The sequence below is a fragment of the Chaetodon trifascialis genome, chromosome 8, assembly GCF_039877785.1.
Source record: "Chaetodon trifascialis isolate fChaTrf1 chromosome 8, fChaTrf1.hap1, whole genome shotgun sequence".
Lineage (NCBI taxonomy): Eukaryota > Metazoa > Chordata > Actinopteri > Chaetodontiformes > Chaetodontidae > Chaetodon > Chaetodon trifascialis.
The window spans coordinates 17,224,800-17,237,733 of NC_092063.1; the positions used below are offsets into that span (position 1 = coordinate 17,224,800).

At 41.3% G+C, this 12,934-nt stretch overlaps 1 protein-coding gene across 6 annotated transcripts in view; it reads right to left on the reverse strand.

Moving 5' to 3' along the window:
• The window catches only part of chl1a (cell adhesion molecule L1-like a), a 51,571-nt gene that overhangs the window by 11,970 nt on the left and 26,667 nt on the right, over positions 1-12,934 (reverse strand). For all 6 annotated transcript variants that reach the window (XM_070968620.1, XM_070968622.1, XM_070968621.1 and 3 more), the window contains exons 14-23: positions 12,571-12,736; positions 11,909-12,033; positions 11,568-11,672; positions 9,388-9,585; positions 8,901-8,971; positions 8,574-8,796; positions 7,530-7,645; positions 4,978-5,182; positions 3,729-3,851; positions 734-916 (exon numbers count right to left, since the gene is read on the reverse strand). In XM_070968620.1, coding sequence (XP_070824721.1) covers positions 734-916; positions 3,729-3,851; positions 4,978-5,182; positions 7,530-7,645; positions 8,574-8,796; positions 8,901-8,971; positions 9,388-9,585; positions 11,568-11,672; positions 11,909-12,033; positions 12,571-12,736 — 1,515 coding nt within the window. The remainder of the gene's footprint in view (positions 1-733; positions 917-3,728; positions 3,852-4,977; positions 5,183-7,529; positions 7,646-8,573; positions 8,797-8,900; positions 8,972-9,387; positions 9,586-11,567; positions 11,673-11,908; positions 12,034-12,570; positions 12,737-12,934) is intronic.

The following is a 12,934-nucleotide window of genomic DNA, read 5'->3' on the forward strand; positions in this document are numbered from 1 at the left end:
TAGGGATGCCAATTCACAAATAATACCAAGCCTTTCATAATTTGGCTTTAAAGATGGATAAAAATCATTCACTGTTCTGCTGCTAGACTTCAAAACCAAACAAAAAAGAAGAAGCACAGTGCTGTAGTTTGAGACAAGCTACATTGGCTCCCTGTGTATTTTTGACGATGTCTAAAGGAAAGTCATTTGGCTTTTATTTAAAGCCTTAAATGGCTCAAGACCAAATTGTTTTGACAAGTGAAAATCCAGAGAGGCAGGAATACGTAACGGATTCAAAGATCAAAATCTTCACATCAGATGATAAAATGTCCTGACTTTCATTCAGTGTGGGGAGAGCTCCAAAACACTGGAGCCCACAATTCCCGGGATGCAATGAAAAGAGCCTTTTCAGTCGACCACTGATGCCTTATAAACACCCACTTCTTTCAAAATCCATGGCTCAAGTGTGTAACACAGCCTTTTATGTAAAAAGTTGTTTCCAAGCCCAGATAACCCTAATGACATCATCAGGGGTTACTTTCTCACACTTCACAGACTGCCCTCCAGCGATATTATACAATATACAAATAAAGCCTGTAACTATGGTACACTACCATTAATCATTCATATAAACATCTCCACTTTGTATGAATTACTACGCTGCAGCTACCATGTCTGTAGTGTGACCACATCTTTCAAAAACACCAGTGAGGCTTTCACACTTTAACCAATGCAAATGATTTCATCTACTCACTTGCTTGAGCAACGGTCCTGGTCTCCTGGGCCAACGGAGGTCCACAACCGGCTCGAGTGCAGGCACTGAGGTGAAAGCGGTACAGGCTGCCCTCCTCCAAGCCCTGAAGCTGCCACTGGGTGGTGTCAGCCACACTGATGTTTATCTCCTGGGAATTAACCACCTCCAGTGTGGTCTTATTAACTATAGAGGAAGGAGAAAGATGTCAGGTCAGTTCATAAGGCATGAGTGAGCCTACAGGGGAGAGACACAGAAAAAGTCATCACTGCCGGCTCATGTTGTATGTTAATGGGACAGAGCTATAATGAGGGTCAGCGGTTGAGGGAGGAGGGAGATGAAGAAATGTCATGCTAGCTCATGCAGAAAGTGAATGTAGCAGATACATGTCGTGACAGGTGAGCTGAGGAGGAATACATTATGAGCAAAGGCGTGAGGAGATGAAAGAAGGAGACAGAGAGCTCAAGAGGAGCGGAGGCTGTAAACAAGTGGCAATTGATGAAAGGAGAAGGAGAGCAGGAAAAAGGAAAAACAGGAGGAGGAGCAAATGGGGGAGACATGATGAGGGAAAAGCTGACAAAACAGTAGTGTAAAAAGAAGAAAAAAGAACAGGTGGGAAAAGCAGAAGGAACACAAAAAGACAAAGGGAAAACAATTAAACATGAGGCAGAAGCAGTAGAGGAAATCAGACGAGTAACAATCACAAGCATCATGATGTATCACAAAACTCGCATCATAGATCAAAGTATAGCATTTGTGCAGGATGAAAAGACACCTCAAACCCTCACATTGATGTCATTACTGGACCAATGTTGAAATGCAGGTGAGATCTAAATATGACGCCACACCTGTTGTGCTGCTTCAGATTATCTACTGACAATACACAGCAGTTTCATGACTCAACGGGCCGTGAGTATTCTACCACATGCATTATATTCAATGACTTAACAGCAGCCTAAATTTGAAATATCTTTGAGTTACATGATGAATCAGTAAATTCCTCCAACACCCACAGCCTGCATTGTGTTGGAATATCTGTGTAAAGTCTGACATCTGATACGGGAAAAAGCAGAAAGGAAAAGGGGACAGAGTGTATTGAAGAGCTGGCCAGACTCCGTGGGTGCTGGTGGAGGCGGCAAAGGGCTGTCTCTGCCCTCACATTTTACACAAAAGACTTCAGAAATGTCAGCCAGTGAGAGTGTAGGCTTTGAAATCAGAGGAAGAGTAACAAAATCCCCAGTGGTGTAGTCTGCGGAGCCCCCCTGGGGTCAGAAATTAAATAAATTTATAAACCGCGCTCTCTGATTCATAATCCATATTTTGCAATCCACGCCCACAGAATACGTGCACACGGTGTACAAATCATGAATCTGAGAGCTCATTTATAAACCGTGGACATGCATTTGTAAACTGAGAATACAGATTTAAACTTGGCTTTTTTCTCTCAGTTGACCCCAGGGGGGCTCCATAGTGCTCTGCACCACCGACAGGTAAACGCCATATACCCACTGGACGGCTCCATGATTTCAGTACCAACTCAAACATGCACGAGGATACAAAACAATCACTTTTTTTGACAGCTTCCACTCGCCAACAGTCCCAGATCGGAGACAAATTGGCACTTGCTCTCATGAACGACGATTGTTAAATGTGAATTTTCAGGACGCAGTCTGACAGATACTACGTTGCTGAGGAACTTCCTCCTCAGTGCATGAGGCCTCTCTGCTGTATTTCTGTCACGTTGTAACTGCAGAGCCTCTTTCAGCTCAAAATGTTTGGAAACTTTAGAGCGCAGAGAGACACAGAGGCTGAGTGGAGAAGTTGAACCAAGAGTGAATTGTTGTGGGATTCATGACGCATGGGGCTCACAGACTGCTGTTCAGAGACAGATGAAGACAACAACCACAGAGAGGGACATCAACAACCACTGTGTTGCCTAGCGATGTAGCCTGGTGTCTGCGTGCTGCGCGGTGTGCAGGTCTCTTTGCTTTAACATGTGTGTTTGTGGAGCTTATAGTGTTTAAAATCTCTGCTTTGTCCACTTTGGTGATGTTTTATTCTGCTGTTCAAGTGGCACTTATTTCACTTTTGTAGCCTAAACTGCTTGTCGCACAGACCAGTGTCCAAAGCTCTTTTTATTTATTGTTGTTGGCTTATGACTTTGTCTGAGTTTTAAAACTGATGATCAGGTGTACACACAGGCTGTCAAATCTGTCTTTACGGATGGATTTTTGGAATTTATTGTTGGGTTGGACATATCACGTGATGTTGTTTCACGCGTGTTCTTGACATTTAATGCAGTTGTAGCCTAAAGGTGTTTTTACTTTAATAGTACCCCACAATAATTCAAAAAAATCTAACTTACCTGTATCTCAGTATATTTTTACAAAAGTAAAGTTTCTTTAAAGCAGCAATTCTTTTACTATAACATCACATTCCAGTACTCTTTCCGTCTCTGTGTACCTTTATGACAATATCTCCGCCTCAAGACACAGCTGGTATGTCTGTCATTACAAGAGCTTCATACCAATCATGACCTTTTACATACATGAGCAATAGTGTAGAAATAACTCAATGCAATATCAGCTCATAATCCTTTAGCGCAGATTCCCCTGAAAACAAAAAAGATATGCAGCATGTCCAGATACATAACAGCGAGGCTGCTGCAGACCACTGTGGAGTATTCAGCGTTAAACAGTGCAGCCTAGTGTCTGCTATGATAACACAGGAGAGGAGAGGAAAGGGAGAGGGGAGCAGATGATAGTTTATGTAGTATGTTTTCAGGCTCATCAGATGAGCATCAGGCTGTAGGCTCAAAGGTAAGCTGTAGTATCTCACATCCAGCCCCTTCACACCTCTTTCCACCGCAGCCACACTCCTGCTTACACCTCAACCAAACGCCTGACACGACATGCAAAGCTACAGCATGAAGTAATCTACTGATGAAAACACTCAAGGTCTACGCTGTGTAAGTCAGGAACATGGGGTGTGTACATACTGAGGTAGTACTGCAGGAGATAACCAGTGAGGATGCCGTTTGACTCCAACGGTGGGCCCCACACCAGCAAAATGGAGTCTTCCTGGGCGTTGGAGGCGGTCAGGATGGGCACTTGCTTAGGCACTAAGAATGACACACACATGTTAATGCATCTACTGTACAGACATGGTTCTCTGGCAGCTTGTGATTTATTTGGAGCTCGATAAACGACACATCAGGCTGCTAGTCTGTTTGAGTGTTAAAGTATATTTTTAGGATGCTTGAATCAAGAGAGTCAGTCGCGTCAAAATGAGTTACAATTTCTTTCTCTTGTGTCTCTTCATACTTGATATTTATACTTTCATGCTCGAAACTTTTTTAAGAGCTTTGTTTACCCTTTCCTTATGAAGCAGATGAAAACCCACACTGATGTAGCACATGACAGTTTGTCTGTTTTAAGCAGCTTTGTCATTTCACAAGGCTGATGTGCCTTTAACAAGTATTCTCGTGAAAAACTTCATCAGGCCACCTTTGATGACTTCTTCTTTCCTCTCCTGGTCTTAAGGCTAAACATTTCGCTGTATCTGCTAAATTCAAAGATCCCCTGAAAACATTTTTTGAGATGAATAAAAATAGAATTCTAATTTGTATCTGGTGTTTTTTCCACAAAAGGTTCCATTACCCAGTAACATTTTTTAAATTATATATACTCCTTCCCTTTCACTGAGGGGAAAAATCCATAATCTATGAAGATGCAAATGCTTTTCATTTCTGAAGTTTAACTACTAGACACAAAATATCTCCCAATTCGCTCAACAGTCCATTATCAGTATATGTGCACTGGAGGTTTCAAGTGTCCACATCACATTGGACCATGCTTGACTTCCAAATGCATTGTGATGTCACAGTTCATGCTCGTACGTACAACTCAGAGTGAAGATGAGCACGGAGAAACTTTTCCTGCCTCACAAATGAATTTGAAAACAGTCAAAACAGCCTTCTGGTGTCAGACTCTGCTCACTTATCATTCTGCACAGTGAAGCACAAACATCCAAGTGATGTAACAATAAGCAAAACACATTTCTGAGTGGAGGGGGGCTTCAATGTAAATGAAATGTGTGCTTTTGTTAAAATCCCTTGTCTTGTTGTCTGACTCACTTTAAATGTCCCTCATGCCATTAATGGATTTGCAATGTATGCAATGTATGTATGCAATATGCAATCTTTTATTTGTGTGAGAAGAATCCCTATGGCGTTTGTGCCACCTCACCTCCCTCTGGAGTGCTGAAGGAGACCGGGTCACTGCTGGGCCCGTTGCCTTTCTTGTTGAAAACATTGACAGTGAGTCTGTACTCAGAGAAAGGTTCAAGACCCGGCACGATGGCATGAGTCCTCTTCCCAGGAAAGGACATGGACTGGCGCTCATCTAAAATCTTATTGGGATTCAGCAGACTCTGTTTTCTTGTCCAGTGGACCTGTGAGAGGGAAGTAATGGACAATGGTGAGAAACAAGTCTGAACAGATCCCAGAGAGGAAGGAGAGGAGGAGAAAGATGGAGAGCAGCAGCAATTAAAGTCTGCTTTTACCTTTAATGAGGCAGTTATCTGAAGTCAGGCATCACATAAAACCTGCAATCTGAACCTCAAGTGATGTGTGTGTTAAAATAGCTTCTTCACACAGTCGCATTGTGATTGTCACACCGTCAAACACTGTGCCGCCTACATATTTTCAACGGAAACAGCTATACAGGTGACAGAGCGCAGTAAGGGAAAATGTGCCAAAAAGCATAATTTTTACAAACATTGTACAATATTACCACATTTATGTCTTCATTGAATTATAGATACACAAATTATTTGATCAAATGAAATTAAGTTAAGGTGAAAATAAAGAAGGCTGCAAAAATGAAGTCTGTGAATTTATTTCTGGCTTAATTCACAAGCCTATTTCTCTTTAAACTGAGGTGTTGAATCTCATAGTTGAGTTCATCCTCAACAGGGGGTGTGCTGCTGTTTCTTAGCTGGCTAATGACAAAACCATTCCACCAGAGAAGGTGCACCGTTCAGAAAAGGGCAATTAGAGGAGTTTGAAATACAGACAGTGAGAATGATTCAGGCTGGACAAACTCAAAATCTGAAACCAGTAGAGTTTCAGAATAATCTTTCTCTACACTATGTGCTTATTACATATTGTTCATGACACTTCCCCTGCATTCATGTATAAAAATTAGTGCTGTCAATCGATTGAATTATTTAATCGTGATTAATCTCATGAATGTCATAGTTAATTCGCGATTAATCGCAAATTAATCACACATTTTTATCTATTTTAAATGTCTCATTATTATCATTTGAATACTCTTATCAACATGGAAAAGTGGATAGGCTTGCTTTGTGCAAATGTTTTTTATTGTGTATTGTGTATTTTATTGTAAGTGCACATCATTGTAAACTAGGACTCAGGCTATAGTGCAGTTAAACCATGGCTTAAACTTTCCTTTCTTAAGTTTCCTTTGAACATACAAGCAGTCAGACTATGATGCTCTTCTGTTTATTCACCAGAGGCTTATCAACCCAGCCTCTTATTTCTCTCCAGAAAGAATGAACATTACTTGGCTATGGCTGCAGTAAGCTTGTTCTTAGTTGCGGTATCCATATGCCTCTGCCGAAAGCCATCCATTGTCAGCTGGTTTTGACAAGTAGGCAGCGGAGAATTCGCATTCACCGTGTGTTTGGCCATCAAGTGGTATTTCAGATGTGCTGCAGTGATAACTCAGTTCACACCAACAATACACACAGATAACTTTGGTCTTGTCAGTCGACCCATCTGGCAGCTTTTTGAAACTAAACTTTCCATTCAGAATCTTGTTCGCATCAAATTCAGCATTTCGCGCTCGACATCCACACAGACCGGTAACCTACTCTTTTACAGCTAGCAAGCAGGCAAGACCAAACACGGTTGTGGGGTGTGCCTATTGTTTTATTTCTGGTTTACAATCGGATCCTGTAGTTTTTATAACATTACTAGAAGTGGCCACAGCTTATAAAAAACTACAAGTTCACTAGGTCACAAAGAGCGTTAATCGCGCAATAAAAAAAAATAACGCTGTTAAAATTGATTTACGTTAACACGTCAATAATGCAATATTTTTGACAGCACTAATATAAATCTTTCTATGGAAGGGCTGAGGCAGACACTATTCTGCCCATTAAAATGTTAGTTTGGGCTTTTGCACTTACAAAAGACAAAACAGCAGAGGTGAGTGCATTTGATTAAGACACACTGACGACACTGAAAAGGAATGAAACAGGAAATGTCTCATATATAATGAGACTGATGAGAAAATATGTTAGAATAATGTAATTGCAACAGGTAATCCAAGTGGAGTTAACCTTCCAAACTGAAGCGAGTATTATCAACCAGTGACACTTTCTAGCCTGCTGTCATTCCATCATTGCAGGAAAAAATTACTGGGAGCACTTTATGTTAGATGACATTAATAACTATATGAGTATTTAGTAAATAATAATTTCAGGACTGTCTACAATTGCAGTTTTGCACCTATAATTACAGATTCTTTAGTGATAAGTGATAGTGAATATTCAGCTTTTTAGAAAGGTGTACCAACTGCATTGTTTGCACCTGTATTATCTAATAACTAATGGTGATAATTGTACTTATCTCATGTAAATGCAATTGCTTACATTGTATAATACCATGCTACAAAAACATTGTTGTTTAGAGTCTCTCTGTTGCTTTGAAAGTTTTCAGTTACACAACATAGGCAGAAAGAAATCGTGCATCAGGACCATGAAAACTTACATCGTAGCCTCCTAGATGACCTCTCACTGTGGCAGGTGGAGCTGGGGTCCAGCTAACTCTCAGAACAGTGGTGTTCAACACCTCCACTGCTACATCCCGTGGTGCTGCAGTCGGGACTGAAGAACACATAGAGGGAGGTCAGGACATACTGACAACAACAGGTCAGCTTTGCAGAGACTCTTTAACACTATCATAAAACATGTATAAAGAAAGAAAACTAAAAGAAAAACAGCCTAATTTGACAGTCTGAGCTGTTAAAGAAAGAAAATAGCCCTTTTTTTGGTTTAGGCTGTGCAGAAATGATGTGTTGCTGGTGAAGGTGGTAAATAAAAACAGTGAAGCTGGTGGATCAGCATAAATGTGCACAAACACATACTCAGCTGGACACCTAATGAGGCAGCTTCACTGTTCAAAGCAGTGTTTTTTGTTTTTTGTTTTCTTCATCCTTCAGCAGGGACAAATACCACACCAATCATGGAATAAAAATGCTCTAAATATTTTCTGCTCTACATGTTACTGTGCTGGTAGCAGGAAAGGATGGAAGCACATCAAACACTAAAAGGGAGAAGCAGCCATTGTGCATCAGTAGGTCTAAAGTGCGTCATGATCTGTCAAATCTCCCACAGCTTCTGAGACACAAGTGGAAATTTGACATCGCTCTGCTCTACAAAGGTTATCTGCCACCTGCTGGATTTAGCAAAGGAGTTTTCCTTTTTTTTTTCAGAGGGGAGGAAAAGTCACTACTGCACACCTGCACGGGGTTAAAACCATGGGCAAATGGAAAAAAGGAAAGAACTTAACCTGACACATTCTCCCGCAGACAATGCCAAAAGACGGCTGACGACAGGGAGGGACGCCGTAACACAAAAAGTTCACAATAAGTGACGAGCAAAGACAACAGCTACATGTGCTAGTTCAGCCTCAGGGCATGCTTAAATAAAAAAGAAGAACTGAAGTGAGTTGCACATAAACAGGAAACGCTGAATTAAATGTGTTAATGACATGAATGCATACAACAGAGGATATATTTAGCCTATAACTCACCATCTTCTCCAGAGTAACCAGTAACAACCTTAGGCTCTGGTCCCCAGCCGTGGCTGTTCCTGCTCTGAATTTTGATCTCGTAGGGAATAAAGGTGGACGTGTTCCTCACGAGAAAGTAGTGTCTTTTGACCAGATGCTCCTTCCAGACGTCTTCCACCCCCAGTTTCCTGTAGCTCACCTTGTACTCGAGACCTGGGCCATTGTGTTCAATGGGCAGCAGAGGCTACAACAGAACAACATACTGAAGACTTAGAAATCCTGAGGAATTCGTCCCTTCTTTAATGGTTTCTTGTGCACAGTCTTACAGATAGATTCTCTTTCTCTTACCTCCCAGTTAATGTCCATCTGATGAGGAAGATGGCCTTGAATTTTGATGTTTTCTGGGTTCTTATCAGGAGCTTTGAAGAGAAGTTGTATGATATATATTAAAAATGAAAAGTAGCACAAAGGAGTTCATCTTACTAATTTCAACGATGTCTTTCACTGCTAAAATGCAAATTTCTATATTGTTCAGCTAGAACAGAGTGTTTGGACAGTGTCGCGCAATTATCCTCACTTCATGCATACGCATAAATTAAAATGACAGCCAAGGTTAAGCAGAAACATGTGCTGGAGCTAATACTTTAGGACTTTAAGGGCTTTTGACACCCAAAAATATCCACACCCCCTCCTGCGACATAGTCCTGTGGCCAAAGCTGGCCTCTCCACACAGAACCTCTCTGCACATTTCAAATGAAATGTTACAACTCTGCATGCTGTCACAACGGGCAGATAACCACAGCAGAAAATGTTAATTAAAGGGAGCGGGCCTCACCAGCAGGGGGTGTTTTGTATCTCTCAGTGGGCTCACTGGGGGGTCCGGGTCCAACAGCATTAAGAGCGTACACTCTGAACTGGTAGTTAAGGTGGCCGTGTAGCGCCAGCTCGGCTGTTGCCTGGTTACCGGGGACTTTCTGTAGCTCCTTCCACCTGCCAGGCTCCCATTGGCTCTCCTCAAACTCCACTATGAATTCTGTGCTCATGGAGGAGACAGCAGACATACACATTCAGTTATAGGCATAATCACAGCTGCTGAAAAAGCTTACATTTGACTCCTTTTTTTGTACCGTACAGGCCACTATACGACTGATCTGATCAGACCATCTAGACCATTGCAGATGTGCAATACCATAAAGGAATAAATTAAGGACACACATTAAACATTCTGGTAAAAATGTTTATATACTTCCTTTCTGAGAGTGAGCTGTGAGGATTGATACCACTCTCGTCACTGTGCATTCAGTACAAAGCTGGAGGCGATTTGCTTGGCTTAGTATAATGCTAAAACGGTGTTGGTAGGCTGATTTTTTAACTTTGGACTAAAAGTTTCACTCTCCTTCCAGTCTTTAAGCTAAGCTTGGCTAATTACCTCCTGACTCCGGCTTAACACAGAGACATCAGACATCAGAGGGGTCATTTTGGCTGCAGCAGGCAGCTGTTTTCAGTGAAAAAGCTCTGAAAACCCACTGTACACTACCTGCTCAGCATCAAACAGCACACAGACAAAGTGAGTAGCTGGCAAACATAGTGGAACATTTAGCAGCTAAAGAGCCAGATCCCTCAGGAGTTGGTCGAGGCCAAAAACAGAGCTAAAGACAGTGAGTATTGGTCTTAAATTCATCAAATGGCCAGAAACGGGACTTCAAATGAATGCACATGTCACTCTGTAACTACTAGATGTGTAAATGAGGAATTGTTTCAACACTTTGACACTATCAGCTCGCAGGGTGATGATGAAAAAGAAAACAGTTATTGCAAACTATAACTGCTTTTTGCAATCCCCTAATGCATAGCTTCCTCCCTGTTCCTGAAATTCCATTAGTTATGCAACACTACACCTGAGAGCGTGCTGGAATTGAAGATGATTCCTATGTGTCCGAATTCTCAGGTAACTACTCCCTGAGATACCCCACTGTTTATCCTGCAGGCCTCAATAAATAGTAAATGAGGGAGTAATTTCAGACACAGCCATGGCTTTTAGCAATTTCCATGGCAAATTAATGACATTAACTGAATATTTCTATACACACACCTGGTGCTGAGTCAATCCGTGTGATCCACGGATATTGTTTAGAAAAGGGCTGACCTTACTACTGATGCCTCTTGTCCTGAGATGTTTAATTAAACAAATAAAATGATAACACATTTTCCGTCGAACAAAGGATCTTCTTCAGGCTTGTCTGCTCTAGTTTCTGATCACAGCTAATAAACATAACATGAGGATACGCTTTTCAACTGATATAAATTCTTATCATCAGTACGTTCCAAAAATAAACGAGGTGCTTTTTGAAGCATAAATGAGACGCAAGCTTCCCCGCCAGGATCGTCAGCACTTCACAGCGATTTGCAGCCATCACTCGTGAAAGAACTTTAGTTTGCACTCAACAGTGATCGCAGCTGCTGTCTCTGTTAAAGAGGTGACATGACAACGTTTAGTCATGTGCAGTAACTGCATTATCGTGCATCAAAGAATAATTCTAATGCAGGTGTTGGGTGATTAAGTTCAACCTAATTCCTAAAGTGCCAGTTTCCTGAGTCGTATAATTTGTTTATGTGTTACTATCTATACTGTTATGTTATTTATTGTCTCTACAGTAAGTAAAGCAAAACTTCCACCTGTGGTTGGACCATAACGTTAGAATCAATTCCATTCTACTATGTCCTATTATATATGTTCAGCCGGGGTGTGTCCAGAGTTGGCTTGGGCCCACACGCCTAATAAACTCACACTAATTACTTTGTAATTGCACCATAATTACATAGTAACTACATCATTATGTAGCCTGTAAACTAAAGTTTAACGACCGACAGTCACGGCACTGGACAGTACACAAGCAACTGTTGTTGATCTCTGAGTAAATGCAGTTTCAATGTTGCATTATTTAGCAGCACTACCAACCCTCGCCCCCCCCCTTCAGACTTCAGATTTTCTGCTTCTTCTACATTAACATCTACCTGTTACAGAGCTGTTGTGATCACTCCCGGGCACCCAAGACAGGCTGACATTCCTTGGACTCTTGAGTTCAGATATTTTTACATTTTTTGGCGCATCGGGAACGTCTGCAAAACAAATTGCATTAAACAACATTAGATGCCTGGCGTCGTCAGTTTAATGACCAAAACATCTGGAGGGTTTAAACATGATAGCAACATCAAACCGCAATGCAACACCCGGTTTTATATTATTTATATCACAGTCTATGTTCCAAGTCCTTTCAAAGAACACATAATCAATAATTAACTATATTCTATACTTATTACTTATTCTATACTTATCATTGGCAAAACCCTCTTACCGAGTACGGTGAGCACTGCAGTAGCATGGTCCTCATCTAGGCTGGTTCTAACAGTGCATTTGTATCGTCCCTCATCACTCAGGTTCACATTCATGATCTGCAGCATGCCATCGTCCACAAAGTACCTGAACATATAAGCACTTGTTAGTATATAGCCAGAATACAAATGCAATCAGTCAATCAAGCAGCAAGTACTCAGTGAGCATGTATAGCACACTGTTATCGATTTGAATAATAGGAAATAATAGAAAAAAGACTTTTTTTTTCATGTACAGCTCAGTCTGGATCTGCACTGAAACGCACAAAGTGATAGACAATCATGGTTTATAGGTGCCAGATTCTGTGCTATGGCAGCAGTTTGTGCTATGGCCTAACTCTCCAACAGCTGCTACTAAAACTGTGGCATGGTGTTAGATAACAAATTACTTAATATCCAGGCACAACAAACAAAAATACAACCTTCTGGGCAGACAAAAGACCAACAAAATCCCAAAGTCTTTGAACTGCTCCTGATTAGGATAAGGAACAAAGCTCTAGGGATTTTTCATTCATTTTGTTTCTCCCCGAGCATTAGCATAAAGATAAAGACACCGAACAGAGCCATCTTAAACATAAATACACCTGAAATCTGATGGAAACACTATCAAACCAAAGCCACCTACCTGGAATTTTCCTCAACGGGAGGTGGGATCTCCTCCCCGTCCTTCCTCCATACCACCTCAAAGGAGCCCCGCAGGCTTTTATCATACTCTGCCTTACATGTCAACTGGGCTCTGGTCCCACTGATGACTTGCGTGTCCTGAGGTGGAGCTACAATTTTCGTGGGGTCTAATGATTAAAAAAAAGCCAGGGACAAAGGCGCATACATTAAACAGATGAGATTAAAACATAATGATATTTGTCTTGTTAGGCAGAAGGAAGAATTATTCATATTTCCTGCATGCTTCAACTGAGATGTGAGTATTTGAAGTTCAGCCAAATTATTTACTTTATAAATGAGTCTTTCTTGCAGTAACTGTCTCTTTG